The sequence below is a fragment of the Rhinolophus sinicus genome, linkage group LG04 (genome assembly GCF_036562045.2).
Source record: "Rhinolophus sinicus isolate RSC01 linkage group LG04, ASM3656204v1, whole genome shotgun sequence".
Classification (NCBI taxonomy): domain Eukaryota; kingdom Metazoa; phylum Chordata; class Mammalia; order Chiroptera; family Rhinolophidae; genus Rhinolophus; species Rhinolophus sinicus.
In genome coordinates, this window is record NC_133754.1 from 180,576,090 (window position 1) to 180,595,958 (window position 19,869).

At 40.2% G+C, this 19,869-nt stretch overlaps 1 protein-coding gene across 14 annotated transcripts in view; it reads right to left on the minus strand.

The window, feature by feature from the left end:
* The window catches only part of MAPKAP1 (MAPK associated protein 1), a 215,775-nt gene that overhangs the window by 103,847 nt on the left and 92,059 nt on the right, over positions 1-19,869 (minus strand). For all 14 annotated transcript variants that reach the window (XM_019728588.2, XM_074331017.1, XM_074331018.1 and 11 more), the window contains 2 exons: positions 17,600-17,772; positions 970-1,146 (listed from right to left, as the gene is read on the minus strand). In XM_019728588.2, the coding sequence (XP_019584147.1) occupies positions 970-1,146; positions 17,600-17,772 (350 nt within the window). The remainder of the gene's footprint in view (positions 1-969; positions 1,147-17,599; positions 17,773-19,869) is intronic.

Genomic DNA, 19,869 nt, shown 5'->3' on the forward strand with positions numbered 1-19,869 from the left:
CAGGAGATGGCCAGGAGGGGGACGGTACCACCTTGGTTAGAAAAGCTTAAACTGTGCTTAAAAAACACTGCCGGTTTTCCCTTCACAACGGGGACCTGGGGGTAAAACTCAGGCATAGATAAAAACTGCATTTTTGTTTTCACTAACTTCTGATGTTCAGCATTTCCTTGAATCATAAATGTAGTCAACAAATCACAGTAGTGTTAGCCGTGCTGGCGACTCATGAGCAGAAATCACAGGTATCCTCACAGTGCATTACAGTTGTCGCAAACATCACTTACACTCAATCGCTACTTTGAAACAGGACTTCAGGAGTCACTGTGAGCCCCGCCACTGGACTTGCTATTTAATGTATTAATAAAAGCCATACATATTACTCTATCACAAATTGGTTTAATAATTTGATAACTATTTAAATATAATGAATTCTTTTGTACTCCTGTAAATTTTATTTTCTGCATTTACAAACACTTTTCAGAGAAGGGCTTTTATAGGCTTCACCAGACTGCCCAAGGCACAGGAAAGGTTAAGGACCTCTGCTCAGTCTAAAGGAAGGCAACTGAGAGGAAAAATCAACTGTGATCTGAACAAACCTGGAGAGAAAAAGAAGTATTTTAAAGTCAGAAGAGAGAAGTGGCTGTGACGCACATTTTTGTTTAGTTTGGATTCCTTGAAGAGAATTTTTGCTTCCCAGACTCCAAATTGCCCCAATATGTCCAGAGGCCTAGATCACAGGTATGACGTTTAGAGATTACCTAACTCAATGTGCGACTCCGAAGCAGTGTGTACCTAATCTAGGTGCAGAGACACGAAACACAATGCGAATGTTGTCCCCGATTATCTCCCTGAAAGATCATTACATGTGGACTCTCCAGATACCAAGAATCATTCATCTGATGAACAAAATCAAATCCAAAATAGAGAAGGTAGAGATGAGATCCTCAGATAAGTAACTGAGTCAATACTCACATTCGAACAAAGAGCGACTCTTTGGATGTCAGGCCAGGAGACGAATACTTTTCAACCAGAGCCAAAGTACTGAAGCCAAACTTGTGAATGGGCTCGTTGGAATCCAGTGGGGGGAAATCTGTGTCAACCTCCCCGTCATCCTCAGCAATATGCAGGCAGTAGGCACTGACATTGTCACTGAAAGGAAAACCAAACAGGTGAGTGAACACCAAGGTGAGAAAGGGACGAAGAGATCAGAGGCTGTGCTGTACAGCAAGCAAACTGGGACACTGCTGTTCTTTACCCCAAAGCCTGGAGATACACTTAGATCCCCCAAATCTTACTTTACCTGGTAAGGAGAAAACAAAGGCAGTGTAACGGGGGAGGAGCCTTTATATTACCCTATTCTTCCAACAAATATTAACTGAGCACCTGCTATAGAGAAGACACAGAACCCCTTAGAGCAAAGATGAGATTTAGTATCAGCCTTCAGGGAAGCTTACAATAGAGTGGGGGGAAGGTAAGCACAATATTAGCTATCATATAAATGTAAATAAAATAAACATCATAAAAGAGATACACAAAACTATGAAGGAAGAAAAAATTATTTTGGGGGAATCAGTGGCCTTTTATTTACGGTCAGGATTAAGAAAATATCTGCTCTAGCTCAGGAAAGTACTTAGGATAACAAAGACAATCTACACAGTTTTCCTTTCTCTGAAGAAGATCAGACTCACTTGACAGGATCTGATTCCAAACACCAAGGATACTTAACAGAGTAAAAGCAAATGACCTGATTTATCCTGACACAGATATCTGGCCCTTTCAACTACTTCTGGACTTTTCTCACTTCCCTAGAATGTCCAGTCAGTAATCCCACATTCTAGCCTTGCCCAGTTTGGAATCAACACACACCTACTTCTCCTCCTTTGGGGGAAGTAAAAAGTCAATTGGCTGTAAAAGGGTGGGAAACGATCAACATAAAGACAATTTAAAACCGAAATCAACTTAAAACACTGTAAGATACCCTGCTCCGAAGCGGAGTTGTGAAACTGTAAATCTGCTAGTGTTCAGAAGCATGAACCTAATAGTTCGCAAAGCAGTGGGATTCTAAATTCTGCAGCTTAAATTTGGAGTTTTAATTATATGATTGATGCTTAAATTAATTAATTGCAAAGTGTATGCTAATTGTTTAATTGGTTGCTTGATCTATATAGATCATTTTTTGAATTAAATGAGTTGATTTACTAAGTTTATTGATTGGATGTGACAATGAATTATTTCACTGACTACCTGATTTGCAATTTTCCCAATTAATTCACAAATCTTTTGCTGCAACTCTGCTTATTGAGAGAGAGCTTACTTCAGGTGATCTATACTCAGTCTGTCATGACTAAAGATATTTATTATATAAAACAGGTAATAAGGACAGATTAAAATTAATGGGAACTGTAAATTTGCTAAATGAATTGGTAACAAGAAAGTAATCTGGCGATGTTTGTCACTATAAATTTCATGTATTTGCAATGCTGTTAAGAAACTTAAAATTCACCTCTGAATGGTAGGGGAAACTTACAGATTTTTGCAAGCGGTTACTAACTTAAACACCAAACACTTGTAGAAGCAGGAGAAAGCTGTCTAGGTGAGGCAAATGTCAGGTGTAGGAGCTAAGAGCTTTGTGTCCAGAAAGACTCGAGTTAGTTCAACCCTAAGCCCCATCGCTCATGGGCTATGTGATTTCAGAGCATACGCTTCACCTCGAGTTTCAGTTTCCACTTCTACAAAAAGGGTATAAACTCACTCAGGGGTGGTTGTGTGGATTAGATAATATGTAGTGCTTAGCACAGAACAGAGGTAAAAAAATAAATGGCATGGTAACTATAATAAAGTCAGATGGAAAATAACTTCTGTAGTTACGTCAATCCTTAAAGATTAAATTGTGGGTCATTAGAGCAAGAGAGCAATGAAAGTGAGTGACATGTTCTTCGTGCATACATCTGCAGCTGGAGTTAACATGCCCACCGCGCTCCAGCCTGGGGGCCTCTGAGCCTCGGGCTTTTATGAACAGGGCAGACACCGATGAAGCAAGCAATGGACAGCACAGATTATTTACTGCCGTGTAAATCATCCTGAGGAATGCCTGTGATTCCCCAGCATCACAGAGGTTTCAAGGGCAAATAAGAAGCCTATTGATCAAAGCAGAAAGCCAAACATTGGTATCAGAAGAATTCTGCTCTGACTGTCATGGGACGCCCCCAAACCCCCTCAACACGAACTCAACAAATGTCACAGGCTAAGATCTGAGAGCCAAAAGACTTACTGCCCAGTGCTCTTAGTCTCCCCAGTTCTTAAATGCAGAGTGTGAAATCATTTATTCTTTCAAAAAACATTTGCAAAGTACCTACCCAATGCGGTGGCCTGTCCTGGTCAATGGGAACACAGCAAGGAAAAGAATGAATGGCTCACACTGTAGGATACAAAACTGAGGGAAGTCTTTTCTGGGTCATCAGTAAAGATTAGCAGCCAACAGTTTTCCAACCCCTACATCCCCTTAATTGAACATCCAAAGGGAAAATTACTAAAATCCCATATTCTGTGCATGGACATATTGGTTCCTTTCTGCCTTTACAAAGGAATGATTAATAGAAGAAGCTACCGTGGTATTTTGACTTCAGAAACTGCTTCAAGTGAGTCCGAGTACACTAACCATGAGCATCATTAGCTCCGGTCATTGTGTGCTATGTGCCAGGCACTGTGCAAAGTGGTTTCCACACATAAGCTCACTGAATCTTCACTCAGTTCTGAGTCATTTATTATTATGTCTATTTCACAAATTAGAAAACTGAGGCTCAATGAGATTAAGTGGTTTGCTCAAGATTAAACAGCAGGTAAGTGACAGAGCTGAGATTCAAACCCAGGTAGTCAACAGCCCTCACTCTTGAGCCGTCTGTCCCTCTGCCATCAGCCATGATGTGTCAAGACTTCCCAAGGCCCCTGGGAACCCATGTTCCTATGGAAACGCTACATACTTTGAAAAGAAAGAGCAAACAACACATTAATTGTAAAGAATCAGAAGCTTCAAGATACTTAGTTCAACCTCCTTGCTTTTACAGATAGGGACTAGATGCCTAGAAAAGAGGAATAACATGCCCACAATCATCTAGTTAAATACGGGCAAAGCTGGTTCTAGAGAACTCACATCTCCTTGCTTCTGTTCCATTCCTCTTTGATGAAATCAGAAATTGGTGGCATTTTGAAAGGGGGAGAGAAAAAAGGGGCAGCTATGGTCCCTGATACAGGAAGTCCCCAAATACAGACATGCGGAACTTACAAAACAGTGAAAACAGGCGTGTCTCCTTATGACATAGTTCAGTAGAATGAAGAGAGATTTTGCAGTCAGATTTTTAATGCTACCTTAACTACTGACCAACTGTGTGACCAAATCTCTCTGAGCTCCATATTCTTATCTATAAATAGCTTTCTCTCATTTCTCTAGGAGAATCATTTGGAAAAGTGATTCTCCTCTGTGGTCTTACAGAACTTGGTTAATATTTCTGCATGTTACTTACTGCATTGCTCTTTTTCTTGTTTACGCACCTACATTCTCCTAAGGAGCAGTGTTTCTTCTATCGTCTCTGTATCCTCAGTGAAGAGTAAAATGGCTGGCATTTAGAAGGTACTTAACAAATATTTGTTGAATGAATGAATATATCAATGTGTGGACTGAATCATTCTTCCCCATAAAAAAATACAAAGGGTATTATTAATGATGTGTGTTTTAATGAGAAGAGAATAAGCTTTTCTTCTTTTTCTTTCTTGTCACACTGATATCTGTTAACCAAATGGGGCTTTCTAGGCAATGCACATGTGTCAGAGATTGCAATTCAAGACAAGGGGAGAAGAAGGCCCAGGAAGAGGTAAGAATGAAAGAGGTATTTTTACATTTTTACAGTTCATCAAGATATGAGTATTAGCATCTCACTTTTTTATGGAGAAAAAAACACTGAAATTAATACTACTATGCAAAAATGTTCAATGATATACATATAAAAAGACTAAAAGGAAAGGCACCAAAAATTTTACAAAGGTTATATTTACATTTAAGCAATAAGCACTTTTTTCTAAATTCTTTGCTTTTCAAATGTTCCATGGTGAGTAGTGTAACTTTCATTTCTCTTTATAAAATATTTATTTTTTGATAAGGGTAATACTGATTATTGATAATTTAGAAATATGGAATAGTACAAAGAAGGGTGGGAAATTTCTCACCCCTTTAAAGAATCAGCAGTTGTAGAGACTCTGAGCGTTGCCTGCCTCACCCACATCCCGATTCCTAAATGTGGTCATTTCCTCTACCAAGTTCTGGAATTACAGAGAAAATAACCATGCCTACTATACAGTCTTGTAAGGATTAGATGACTTAATTCATTGCATGGTGCCTGGCATGAAGAATTCTTGTTTTGCCAAGATTTCTCCCACTACTCGTAATCTTCTGATTGAAGAATTAACTATCTAACAGAAGTGTGGCAGAAGCTTGAGACAAAGAAACCTACAAGTCCTGTTTGTGAGTCACTGCCAGAGAAGGAAAGATGATCAAAAGACTAAGGAACAAGTGCAGGACAATTGGATCCACAGGAAGAGGCTTAACTTTAGAGTTGGGTGGGCTTGGAAGCAGCAGTCCCTAGGGGACCGTGTTGTTTCTGAGAGAACTGGAAGTTTGAACAATGAATGGATGCAAAATGAAGCCTGTGGCCAAAAAGAGATCCTTTTGGGGGGTGATGGATATCTTTAATGAATACAATTAACTGAATTCCACTTATTCGTATTTTATCAAATAAGGCTAAAATTTTTCTTCAGAAAAAATTATTTCACTGAATTGCTGACCAATCTTCATTTTATGTTCAAAGACCAGTACGGCTTTTATGACGCAACAGAAGCGTGTAGCCCATAAATAAATGGTACTTAATTCATATATGAAAATTCAGGAGCATTCCAGGAAGCATCCCAGATTTCTACCAAATGTGATCTGACATGTTCAATTTACATACTCATAAAAATTCACTCTTATTTCGGAAAATGCAAAACACACTTAAGTATGATGTCCAGACAGATGAATGCTTATTGTTTTTTTTTTAATGAAAAATAAATGAGTGCATGATTCTGAAATGTCCAGAACTCTCATTACTTGGGCCTTGCTGTTTATTCTGATGACAGAATCAATATTAAGCGTGTGTCAGGCATTAGCAAGAGAAAGAAAGCTCCTGAGGGTTGCAGCTCAGAAGTTCATCTCTTTGAAGTCAGAGAAAAGATTTTTAAGACTGTGAAGATTTCCTTTTATCCAAAACAAAACCCCCATAAATGCAAAGTAAAAACTTGATAAATAATATCATGTTTGTGAAGCCACAGCAACCTCACACAGAAATAGTTAAGACTAAATTTCCTGGTAAAAAGGTTCTAGGGAGAAAATACCCACTAATTTCTAAGTGGAAGCAAGACCTTGGTATTTTTCTGAGCTTCTTTATGGGTAGTTTCTATTGCTATGTCTTCAAGTTCATTGATTTTTTTCTTTTGCAGTATCTAATATGCTGTTAATCTCATCTAGTGTAGTTTTCATTTCAGATACTGTATTTTTCATCTCTAGAAGTTCCATTTGTGGTTTTAAAAAAAGCTACTTCTTTTCTCTTCATTTTCATGTTTCCCTCTATCATCTTGAACATATAGAGCATGTTTACAATAGCTGTTTTAAAATCCTTCTTTGCTAATTCCATCATTTCTGGCATTTCTGGAAAGTCTTTTGTATTGTTCTGAACTAGAGAGCCTTCAAATAAATTCAGTTGGCAGAATTCTAAAATTCAGAAACTCATGAAGTCTATTACAAATGTACCCTGAAAACATTCACCCTAAACCTTGCTTCCCAAGGGATCTTTCAGAAACACAACTGTGATACTGTCACTCCTCTGCTTAAAACCTTTCCCTTTCTTTAGAATAAAAACAGAAGGGCCATTAAAGTACCTGACTTCCACAAACTCTTCCATTATACTCTGCCCTGCTTTCCAACCCAGTCTCCTCCCATTCCAGGAGCCACACCTTAGGTTCTAGTCACACCAGGTGTTTGCATTACCCTGATCGGGTCACAAGCCAGCTCCCATCACTGTTCATGCAGGCCTCTCCGCCCTGACGCTCCCTGTTCCTAGTCTGGCTGGTCATCTTTTGAGATTTAACTCTAGCATCCATTCTAGTAGGAAGTCTTCCCTAATATCCCTCTCATCTGTACTCAACCCAGGCCTTCGTCTTCCTGCAGAATTAGAAAAGTCCTTCTCTATTACCCCACAGCGTTCTGAATACCCATGATTACAGCAAGGCTTATGCTTATGACAGTGAAGCTGAAACTATAATTTGGTGTCTGTACCATCCATTTGCCTGAATCTCGAGGCCCTAAACTTCATTTTATGATCCTCTGTATCCCCAGCACCTAGCATGGTGCCTGGGATGGTGCAGACAACATGTAAATGATTGCTGGCTGAATCTGTGATTATAGGAATAAAAAGATGGATAGATGGAAGGAAAAAAAGAAGGAACAGAGGGAAGGAGGGAGGGAAGAAGAAAAGGAGGGAAGGAGAAGGAGAAAGGGGAGAAAATCTCAGATGGCTATAATGTCCCTAGTACAATCACCAAGAGAAGAGCCTCATTTCTTTGTATAGCATGGTAGTTAAGATCAAGAGAAATGGAGTCAGACCTAGGTTCAAATCCCGACTTTGCCACTTGCTAAATATATGCTCTTGGATAGTTACTTAATTTCCTGATCCTCAATTTCTCTATTGTTACTATTTATGACTTATACAGCTGTTATAAGAAATAAAATAATACACTCATAGCACTTGGCATGGAGCATGACACAGTGGGTACAGTGTGTTTGCGACAGCCAATTCGTTACCTAGCAGTGTGGTGACTCTGGCATTTGGGAAATGTTGATAATGGGCAATCTTTCTGTCCAGCTCAATGAACAAAGTATTTGCAATAATTCCCCCCAAACCTTCATCTATCACTTAAATATATTACCAGGTTGAGAACATGTGATTCACTGAATTTTAATGAATAAGGGTTTGTATACAGTCAGAAGTTTGTCTTAGCAGACATCTGGAGAAAGGCCTCCCTGGCATGGCAAAAAAGGGAAGTATTAAGAATTCAAATCGCAAAGTTGTCAGAAAACATATAATTTAAGGCTAAACATCCGGTTATATACTTTCATGAGCCCATGAAGGCATCAACGTACCAGACTTGACTCATCAGGAAAGGCCTAAATGATGCTACTGCTACTGAACTGCTACTAGTTTTGGTTGCAATAGTAGATGACTATAGTTACAGTATTTAGTAGCAACAGAAATGAACATTTACTGAGCACTTACCATGTTTTCTCATTTTATTTTCATAACTACCCTATTAGGAAGTTTTAATCCTTATTTTACACACAAGAAAACGGGAGTACCTGGGGCTGAAGTAATTCATCCAAAATCACCCTGATGGTAAGTGTTAACACCAGAATTCAAACCCAGACTACGAATTTGGATCCTATACTCTTAACCACTATGTTATAATCTGATTAAGAAGGCAGAGGAAAATGTTAACACATTTTAAAGAGCTGCTATGAAAAACTATTAAAATTAAGACAACTTGATACTGAATGAGGTAAACCCTCAAATAGCTACAAAACCCACCGAGTTTCCCAAGGGCTGTGGATAGCTGAGGTGACATTAGAATGAAGCGGATCCATAGTGAGTTCCATTGTATGGTCATACCACGTCTTCGTATACTCTAGAGCGGCACTTTCCAACATGTGGCTACCAGGCACTTGAAATGTTACCCCTGGTAACCACCATTCTAATCTCTGTTTCTATGAGTATGGCTTTCTTACATTCCACATATAAGTGATATCATACAATATTTGTAGAGGAAATGGGGCTTTATGCAAAGAGCAGGTGCGTAACTCCCATCTCAAGTTCATGACAGGGTAAAATCTCACTGAATTTTATTTTTCTCTCATTTATAAATGGGTGTTACTCGAAAGATATTATTTCACTCTTGACTCTGATGGAGAAATATAAATTAAGGAATGCTTTTAAAAATCTTACAGGTCCAAAATAGACCCACAAAAATATAATCGATTAATCTTTGACAAAGGAGCAAAGGCAACTCAATGAAGAAAGGATAATTTGTTTAACTGAATAGTTACATGCAAAAAATAAAATAAAATCTAGACACGGACCTTACACCTTTCACAAAAATTAACTCAAAATGGATCATAGACCTAAATGTAAAGCACAAAATTATATAAGTTCTAGGAGATAACCTAGGTAACCTTGGGTTTGGTGATGATTTTTTAGATACAACACCAAAACCACAATAAATCAAAGAAAAAACTGATAAGATGGAGTTTATTAACATTAAAAACTGCTCTGCAAAAGATGCTCTTAAAAGAATGAAAAGATAAGCTACAGATTTGGAGAAAATCTTCACAAAACACGTATCTGATAAATATACAAAGAATTCTGAAAACTGAATAAGAAAACAACCTGATTTAAAATAGGCAAAAGACCTGAACAGATAGCTCACTAAAGAAGACAAACAGATGTCAAGCATATGAAAAGATGTTCAACCTCACCTCATCAGGGAATTGCAAGTTAAAACAACAATGAGATACCACTGCACACTTATTAGAATAGCTAAAATCCAAAACATTTACAAAACCAAATGCTGGTGAGGATGTGGAGCAAGATAAACTCTCATGCATTGCTGATGGAACTGTCAAATGGTGTAGCTATTCTGGAAGACAGTTTGGCAGTTTCTTAGAAAGCTAAACATAGGCTTACCATACAACCCAGCAAGTGCACTCCTAAGTATTTGCCTAAATGAATTGAAAACTTATGTCCACACAAAAACTGCGTATCAATGTTGACAGCAGCTTTATTAATAATTCCCACAAATTAGAAGCAACCAACCCGTCCTTAGGAAAAGGAAAAACAAACTGGTATATCCAAACAATGCAATATTATTATTCAGCAATATAAAGAAATGAGCTATCAAGCCACAAAAAGACATGAAGGAATCTTAAGTTTCACATTGCTTCTTTCACATTGCTAAGTGAAAGAAGCCAGTCTGAAAAGGCTACAGATAGTATGATTCTAACTAGCTGACATTCTGGAAAATGCAAAACTAGAGACAGTAAAAAGATAAGTGGTTGCCAGCGGTAAGGGGGTCAGGGTAAACAGATGGAGCATAGTGCATTTTTAGGGCAGGGAAACCATTCTGTGATGTATGATACCATCTTTAGAACTGTACAATACAAAGACTATACCCCAATGCAGACAACTGACTTTAGTTAATAAGAATGTATCAATATTGGTTCATTGAGTGTAACAAATGTACCGCACTATTACAAAAATGTTAATTAATAAGGGAAAATGAGAGGCAGAAAGGAGATACGAGGTGTGATCAAACAACACGGTGATTACGTAAATTGAAAAAAAAATTATTACAGTAACAGACACATTGCCATTGATCCCCCTCAAAATACTCCCCCTCGCTTTGAACACACTTATCCCACCGTTCTTGCCACTTTCTGAAGCAGTTCTGGAAGTCCTCTTTTGTGAGTGTCTTTAGTTGTGCTGTTGTGGCTGCCTTGATGTCCTGAATCGATTCAAAACATTTACCTTTCATGGTCATTTTGACTTTGGGGAAGAGCCAAAAGTGGCACGGTGCCAGATCCAGTGAATAAGGTGGATGAGGCCACACCATAATGTTTTTGACAGAAACTGCCATACAACATAAGTGATGTGTGACACGGAACGTTGTCATGATGGAGGATGATTTATAGTACACTTTAAAACACACCTTCTCTCAACCGTAGCTCACACCCGAATGACTTCACCAAACAAGTTGAAACCTGTCACACAGTTACTAAGGTTCCATGCGCTGCTTCCTGTATTGAAGATCCCTGCCTTCCATTGGATGGCACTTGGCAGCAGCATTCACCGTATCTTGTGATCACAACGGAAAGGCTCGTGTCACACATTGCTTCTGTCAAATAAAAACATTACAAGGGAGGTTGGATGGCTCAGTTGGTTAAAGCGTGAGCTCCCCAAAACAAGGTTGCTGGTTCAATTCCCACATGGGATGGTGGGTTGCGCCCCCTGCAACTAAAGATTGAAAACGGCAACTGGACTTGGAGCTGAGCTGCGCCCTCCACAACTAGATTGAAGGACGACTTGGAGCTGATGGGTCCTGGAGAATATGGGTTCCCCAATAAAAAAATTAAAAAAAAAAAAACAAACACACACCAAAAAACAAAACATTCCAGTGTGTCCTCATCCACCTTATTTACTGGATCTGACACCGTGCCACTTTTGGCTCTTCCCCAAAGTCAAAATGAGCATGAAAGGTAAACGTTTTGAATCGATTCTGGACATCGAGGCAGACACAACAGTGCAACTAAAGACACTCACAAATGAGGACTTCCAAAACTGCTTCAGAAAGTGGCAAGAACAATGGGGTAACTGTGTTCAAAGCAAAGGGGAGTATTTTGAAGGGGATTAATGGCAGTGTGTCTTTTATTCTAAAAAAGTTGTTATTTAAACATTCACCGTATCTTCTGATCATACCACGTATGTGAGCACTCTATACTTTCTGTAAACCTAAAACTACTCTAGAACATAAAATTAAAATGTTTTAAAATCTTATAAGTAACTGGCCTCAGAATTAAAAATTGAAATAGAAAACAAAAAAGTATAAAAAACAAAGCTTAAAACAAGTTGACTGACATGACCCCAACATATCAATGGTAATAATGAATATTAGTAAGATAAACTTCCCCACTAAGAAACACTGACTTAGACTGGGTCAAAAAAGAAAAACCTCACAAAATTATTCATCATATATAACAAAAAGGTGAAGGTACAGGCTGAACAAAAAGATACATCAGACTAGTACAAAGAATGGGGAGGAAGCTAATATTACTGAAATAGAGCAACGAAAAAGTGGGACACAAGACAAAAAAAAGGACTGTTTTATTTTGAAAGAAAGTACAGCTCACAATAAAGATATGAAATGCATGAATCTTTTTGTGCACTGAAATATCTGAAGTATAAACTGCTGAAATCTCAGGAGAAATTGACAAAAACACCCAAGAAAATGGAAACTTTAATCCATTGCTCTTAATCATCTCTAGATGAAATAGTAAAAACAATTTAGGAATATAATTGTAATTAAAGATGTTTGATTTAATAAGTATATATTGAATTATATAACCTATACAGAATAATTTTTTTCCAGAATCCATGGAATATTTATAAAAATTTACTGTATGGTAAGCTGCCAAAATATAAATAAATCTCTAAGCAGAAAGTTTATAGGCCACATTTTCTGATCAAAATTCAATAAACATGAATCTATATAACAAAATCTAAATTAAAAAATTCAACTACCTAGAGATTGAAATGACTTCAGTTACTTTCTTCCAAACAGATTCAGTTTCCCCTAAACTCAGTACATTGAAAGAAGCTAGAAATAAGCTTAAACACCACTTTCCAATCTTGCTCAAGAGTTAACAAGTATAAGAGTAAAGGAAGCCAAGAACTCCAGCTATATTCTCCATTCCTTCCCTGGGGCCAATGCCTACTCCCATAAACAGTTTTCAAGGAACCGAGATGAAGAACAATACTCTTAAATAAATGGTTTTCATGACAAACCAAAATGAAATTGGAGGAAAGGTCTCCCATGCATCTAGCAATTTGGCCCCTGTGAGTGAAGAACTATTCCACGGGGCCAAATGGAAAAGATCAAACAAGGAATATTCCAACACTTAAATGCAAACAAACTAGAAAGAAAATACCTTGCACTACACTGCCTGATAGGAAGAGATCCCAGGGATTTACTTTATAGATCCTTATACCAAACGGAACTGAGAAATCCATTGTCACGTAAGAACAGTAAAATATTTCAAAAGATCATGGTCTATTTAGATTCAATGTAATTTTGTAATTCAAAATAGACTTACAGAGCAACTATTTAAAAAATGTCAGGGCCAGCCTGGTGGCTCGGGTAGTTGGAGCGCCGTGCTCCTAACACCGAGGTCGCTGGTTTGATTCCCACATGGGCCAGTGAGCTGCGCCCTCTACAGCTAAGATTGTGAACAATGGCTTTCCCTGGAGCTGGGCTGCCGTGAGCAGCCGACATCAGAGGTCGGCGTGAGCTGCTGCGGGGCTACTGGGCTACTGTGCGACGCCATGAGCGGCGCGGGCGACCGACTGTCTCAGCTGGGGGAGAGTGCAAGGCTCAAAATACCAGTCAGGGAGTTTGTGTCCTACACAACTCGACTGAGAAACAATGGCTTGAACCAGAGTGGGGGATTGGGGGAGGCAGAAGAAGGGGGAAGAAAAAAATGTCAACGTGCTAGATAGATATACTCCAGGGATGTAAAGCTCAGTAAGATGTACTCAGCTTCAGAGGTTTACAAACTAGTACAAGAAATAATCTCTATTTTGGGGGTTCAGAATTGCTAATCAAATTGGTTGAATCTTCCTTCTCCTTACTAATTTTGGGTCTGCTTCATTTACCAGTTTCTGATAGGAATGTTGCTAGATACATAGTCAGAATTATTATAGTGTGTTGGTGGGCTATTCCTTTACATTATGTATTTGAACTAAATATCCCTATGGACATGTTTTTGCGTTAAATTCTACTGTTTGACGCTGTGCCACTGGCCCAACCCCTCCTGCAACCTCTATCCCCCTGGCCAGGTGCAGCTGAAGACTCTTACCCATGGGAAAGAAGGCAGAATGGTTGCCTGTCAACTTTGGGACTGGGAAGGAAAGAAAGGTCATGTGGCGAGCAAAAGTTTTTAATTTTGATGCAGTCCAGTTTATCTTCTTTTTTCTCTTATGGGTCATGTTTTTAGTGTCACGTATAAGAACTCTTCATGTAGCCCTTGGTCCCAAAGATTTTCTCCCCCGTTTTCTACTAAAAGTTTTACGATTTTACATGGAAGTCACAATCCATTCTGAATTAATTTTATACAAGGTATGCGGTTTAAAGTGCAGTTGATTTCTTTTGGCTCATGGATGTCCAGTTGCTCCAGCCCCATTTATTAAAAAAGGCTCTCCTTCCTTCATTTAATTTGTATGTGTTTTTAATATGAAGACTCGCTCATATCTATTTTCAATTCTGGGAAATTCTCTCTTCAAATATTGTTTCTCTGCTATTCCCTCCATGCTCTAATTCACACATGGGAGGCTTTCAATCTTTCCTCCATGTCTCTTACTCATCTTTCCTTTTTTATGTCTCTTTATCTCTTTGTGTTACATCCTAGGTGAAATTTATTAGTACCATCTATCAACTCATTCTCTCTTTAACTGTGCCCAGTCTAGAATTTATCCTATACTTCTTTTTTTTAATTTTATTGGGGAAGGAGAACAGGACTTTATTGGGGAACAGTGTGTACTTCCAGGACTTTTTTTCCAAGTCAAGTTGTTGTCCTTTCAGTCTTAGTTGTGGAGGGCGCAGCTCAGCTCCAGGTCCAGTTGCCATTTCTAGTTGCAGGGGGGCGCAGCCCACCATCCCTTGCGGGAGTCGAACCGGCAACCTTGTGGTTGAGAGCCCACTGGTCCATGTGGGAATTGAACCGGCAGCCTTTGGAGTTAGGAGCACGGAGCTCCAACCACCTGAGCCACTGGGCCAGCCCCCCATACTATTTTTTTTAACTTTAATAACTGCATTTTATATTACCAGTACTTTTAATTGGTTCTTTTCTAAACTCACCTCTTGATTCTCATCTGCTCAGTTTTGTTTCACAATTTCCTAAACGTTTACCATGGATGTTAATTATTCCTTCATCTCTTTGATAATTTCAAACATACTTATTTGAAGTTAATTTTCAGGTTGCTTTGTTATATTTTGTTGGGAGGGAATTCTGATTATTGTCTTTCTTAGTACTAGTTATACTCATTTGCTTTGAAATTGAGTTTGCTACCGTTTCCCTGAAAATAAAACCTAGCTGGACAATCAGCTCTAATGTGTCTTTTGAAGCAAAAATTAATATAAGACCCAGTCTTATTTTACTATAAGACCGGGTATAATATAATACCGGGTCTTATATTACTTTTTGCTCCAAAAGGTGCATTAGAGCTGATTGTCTGGCTAGGTCTTATTTTGTGGGGAACACGGTAGCTTTTCTTCAATAGAAATGCTGTCTCTCTTTTTCTTTCTCCCCCTCCTTTCCTCTCTCACCGTCCCTATCTAGTGCTTTTATAGATACTGCTACCATCTTCCCTCCTTACCCGAGCAGAGGCCTCTAGTCTAGAACCAGGTCTTATTGTGGCTGCTCAGGGTCCCTAATCCTTTGGTGACACGGGCTATCAAAAAACCAGTTGTTTCGTGGTCAGGTCCTGGTCGTACCGCTGTCTCCATTCCCCTGCCATCCCAGAAACACAACTTTAAACAAGTCACAGACCTAGGCAGCTTTGTTGTTTCTTTTCATAGGTAGGTCAGGCCCATCCGAGCTCCTAGGTTTCAGCAGGCAGACTTCCTTTGGTCCCCATCCAGGCATGAAGTTCCTCTGGTTCCCAGAGTCTCAAGCAGTGTTTCCCTCTCCTTTCTGACATCACGGTGTACTTAGAAAATAACAGTATGTGTATGGCACATGCGTAGAGAAATGGGACTGTTCCCTGCCCAGAAATACTGGCTGGGGGCTCTGACCACCCAGGCCCTGAAGTGTGAGGAAAATCAGTATTTTACACACTAGTAAACTCACAGAATGTTCACTAAAAGAATTGACTCTTCACGCACTCTGCCGACTTCTGTACTTGGTTCTACTTCCGTCCACAAGGATCTTTATCTTGTTATTAAAGTACAAGTACGTCAATAACATTTTATTTATCATTACTATGTATTTGGAGCAGAATATAGAATTTAAAGGATGAATTCATAACCAGAAGTCCATGCTTTTCCCTCTGTTTAGAAAATCCTCCTCTCAACCCTTCTGGATCACATTTTCTTACTTCTCCTTCAGGTTTCAGTTTAGCTGTCACTTAATCAAGGGTGCTTTTCATGACTCCACTCTCATCACCAAAAATGGGGTCAGATCTTCTCAGAACCCGATTTTACTGCTAATGTACTGCATCAGTATTGCCTATTGATCTTAGACAGTAAGTTCCTTGATGGCATGACTGCCTTTTTCACTTCTGTATTTCCAGATAGAGCACAGGGCCCCGTAATAAATATTTTCATAGCACCTAGAGTTCCATGGTAGGGAGTGTCATGTAATAGTGAAGAGCTAAGGCTCTGGAGTCGGAGGCTCTACCACTTACTGTGTGATTTAGGAAAGTCACTTAGCCTCTGCAAGCTTTCGTTTCCCCACCTGTAAAGTGTGTCACAGTTCACTCCCGTCTCTGTGACTAGCTGCGTAACCCTGGGCCAGTTCTTTTACCCCGATCCAGGCTTCAGTTCCTGCGCTAAGTAGTCTTTTAAGGATTAACTCAGACAACATACATCAAGTCACTAGCACTCGTCCTGTTTTCTCGCTTCCACTTCACCCTGAAAAGGACAACCATAGCTCCGCCTCCAGAAGAGGCGCTGGCACAGCCCTTTTCTGAGCCTAGGTGGCATTTTGGTAAAAAAGGCTTTCTGTTGCCACAAGAGCAATAAACATTGTCTTTAGATCCACAATTTATTGAGGTAAAGTGAAGGGCAATGTCAATAAGAACTCGAAAGAGGAACTGTCAAGTGCAAATTTAACATATGTAAAGAAAAAAAGAAAAACAAAACAGACTGGACCATTCTAACCCTGACAATGTGAGAAGAGAAAGTCTGCGTGAGAATGTATTCCCCAAATGAAGGCATCCACTACATGTTGCTGATTCTCAAACACTGTTGCTGGGAAGAGCACATACAACGAGAGGAGGGTCCTGCCAGGTAAGAAGCGTAAGCCTGGGAGAACCAACGCAGCAAAGCACGTTTAAGTTCAAGCTATGACACACATGCACATAGACTCTACTTTCAAGTACTACATTTTTAAAATAATTGTTTAATGAGGAATAGAGCTTAGTGATTGAAAGAAAGTTTGAGCCATTGACTGATAACAAAGAAAACTTAATTCAGACGAAAGGAAATAATGCAAAAACCTTGGCATCGAACAGACCACGAATCAGATCCTGGCTGCCATCTCCCAGTGATGTAACCTTCAGCAAGCCACAGCTCTCTGCCCCACGAGTTTCTTCCCAGGCAGAGTGAGAATCATAATGCTCACCTCACAGGGAGCTGGGAGAATTCAAGGAGAAATCAGGTACAAAACGCCCAGCATGGTGCCCCCTCATGGGAGGTGCTCAATAAACATTAGTTCTCTCCCGCTAACTCCCACGCCACATTTATCAGCGAGCACCCCGAACACCGCAAAAGGGTTTGAAAACTGCTAAAATGCATTTCCTCACGCCTGGATTCACAAAGCTATCGGGTGTATTTACAAGCAGATTCTCGGAGATACACAGGCCCTGGTGAGAAACCTGCCCTGATGAGGGTGGACGGCTGGTTCCCAGGCCAATGCCTAGAAAGACCGACTGGGCCCAGGGACAGCGTGAAACCAGAGCAGTCAGAGAGGAAGGATTACTTGAGCTTCGGCTCCCGTCCTTCGCTTGTGTACTGCCAACAGATGAGCCCGATCAGGTCCTGCACCCTGGCGCTGGCCATTGTCACCACGGTCATTGGCAGCAGTCTGTCCTGGCTCGAGTGCAGGGGGAGGTAGACATCGATCTTCTTGGTTGCTGTTGTGCCTACATGACCCTGTGGACAGAGTACAACGCATGAGGGTGGAGCACAGTCACGGTCATGCAGACCCTAGGCGGCCACACTGACTGCTCTTGGGGGCTTGTGTGCAGCGCAGCCATTTCCATCGTTTTGGCACAGACCTGTTTAGGAGCCTGGAATGGTCCCAAAGTGGAAACACTGTCTAGTTTTAAGGGGTTTTTTCCCCTTTAATTTTCGTTTTCTAACGGCCTAATGCATTCACTCCTGCCAGCAGTAAGGTAAGTGAGCACTACAATCAAAACAAACACCCTAACCACCACACCACACTGCTCTGTTTATCCCCAATCCCTCCCACATCGCTAGCCTTCCTCCCTCCTGAACCTTCCACTGCCCTCTGGAACGCCTGCACTAATCAGGAAACTTCCATAAATCATCATTTCTTTTTAGAAAAATTCCCTGCACCTCTCTGCCTTAATCGAAGCCTGCTGGTCATTAAGGACATTGCTTCCTCTGTTGTCAATAACAATGTTTTGCTGTTTCCTTTTTAACCCCCAATCCTCAAGGCTAGAAGGTGGAGTAGGTATTTTTGTCTCCACGATTTTCAAACTATTACTTCTCCTTTCTTGCAAAAACCCCTGTTCCTTTGAGACCCAAGTACACCACCCTCTCCTCGTCATTTGTTTCTTTTATTCATCAACCTTCCAAGCATTTTCCTTGCTCACTGAAGGCTTGATTGAGCTCTTCGCTCATCGTCTTCTTTTGCACCCCAACTCTTGTCATCATTTTGGGCAATTTCATACAAAGGAATAATCCATCCAATACCCAAGTGTCTCAATACCGAGGCCACGTCATCCCAATGCCGTCCCATCTACTGCACCTCAGTCATTTATTGCAGTGGGTACACCAGATATCTACATCAATTCCAAAATCTCAAATCAGAACGTCCACTCATGGAATGTATTTTAATATACTTTTTCACCTCATTTTTTTCAAGTTGTCCCTCAAATTCTTCAACCTACAATCTACTGACCCACCACCTTTTAATTATCTATCAGTCCCCTTGTTTCCCAACACCACCCTCCAGATTACATGATCCATCATTGTAATCATCCTATGCAAACACAGCTTTAACACTCTTCCTCCATTGGACTCAACTGGCAGAACACCAATCTTGGACGAACCCAATGCTTTTCATTTCCAAGCTAAACATCACTGGAGAAAAATCATGTAACTATGCAGATTGATTTTACTTTAAATTCATGACAATAAACCTCAGACAGACACTTCCCACTACATAGCAAGCCTATTACATTTCCTGGTCCAACCTGCACCCACCAAAGACCCTAGTACACACTTTTGCTTCTCTCCTCAAACTTCCCATGAGCCCTCATGGACCTTCAGCTTCTGTCCTTCACTCATGCAACTGCCAAAAGATGGGAAATTTTCATTTTCATTAAGAAAGTAAGAACTGTCAGAAAGGAACTCTCATTATCCCATCATTAAATTCACAAACTTATCTGGATTTAACCACCTTCTTCCCCTCATCCCCTCCCCTCTTAGCTGGAGTGCCACTCATTTCATTAAAGGTCAATCTCTCCACTTGTGACCTGACCCCTGCCTACCTCTCCCACATCATCTCCTGCCATTTTCACCACCTGCTCATCGTGCTCCAGCTACACTGACCTTCTAGAAGTACTGTGAGTACTGTGAATATGTGTGTGTACCTTGTCTGCTTCTCCCACTTTTAAGACCATAGAAGATGCTATTCACTGTATCTAGAAGGCGCTTTCTCATGATCTTTGCATCTTCTAATGTGTGGCCTTGGCAGGTTCTTTTTCTTTTTTCTTTTTTAAAGATTTTATTGGGGAAGGGGGACAGGACTTTATTGGGAATAGTGTGTACTTCCAGGACTTTTTTCCAAGTCAGGTTGTTGTCCTTTCACTCTTAGTTGTGGAGGGCGCAGCTCAGCTCCAGGTCCAGTTGAACAGACAGCAACCTTGTGGTTGAGAGCCCACTGGCCCATGTGGGAATCGAACCAGCAGCCTTCGGAGTTAGGAGCACGGAGCTCCAACCACCTGAGCCAGCGGGCTGGCCCCCTTGGGCAGGTTCTTAATCTCTCTGTTCTTCTACTTC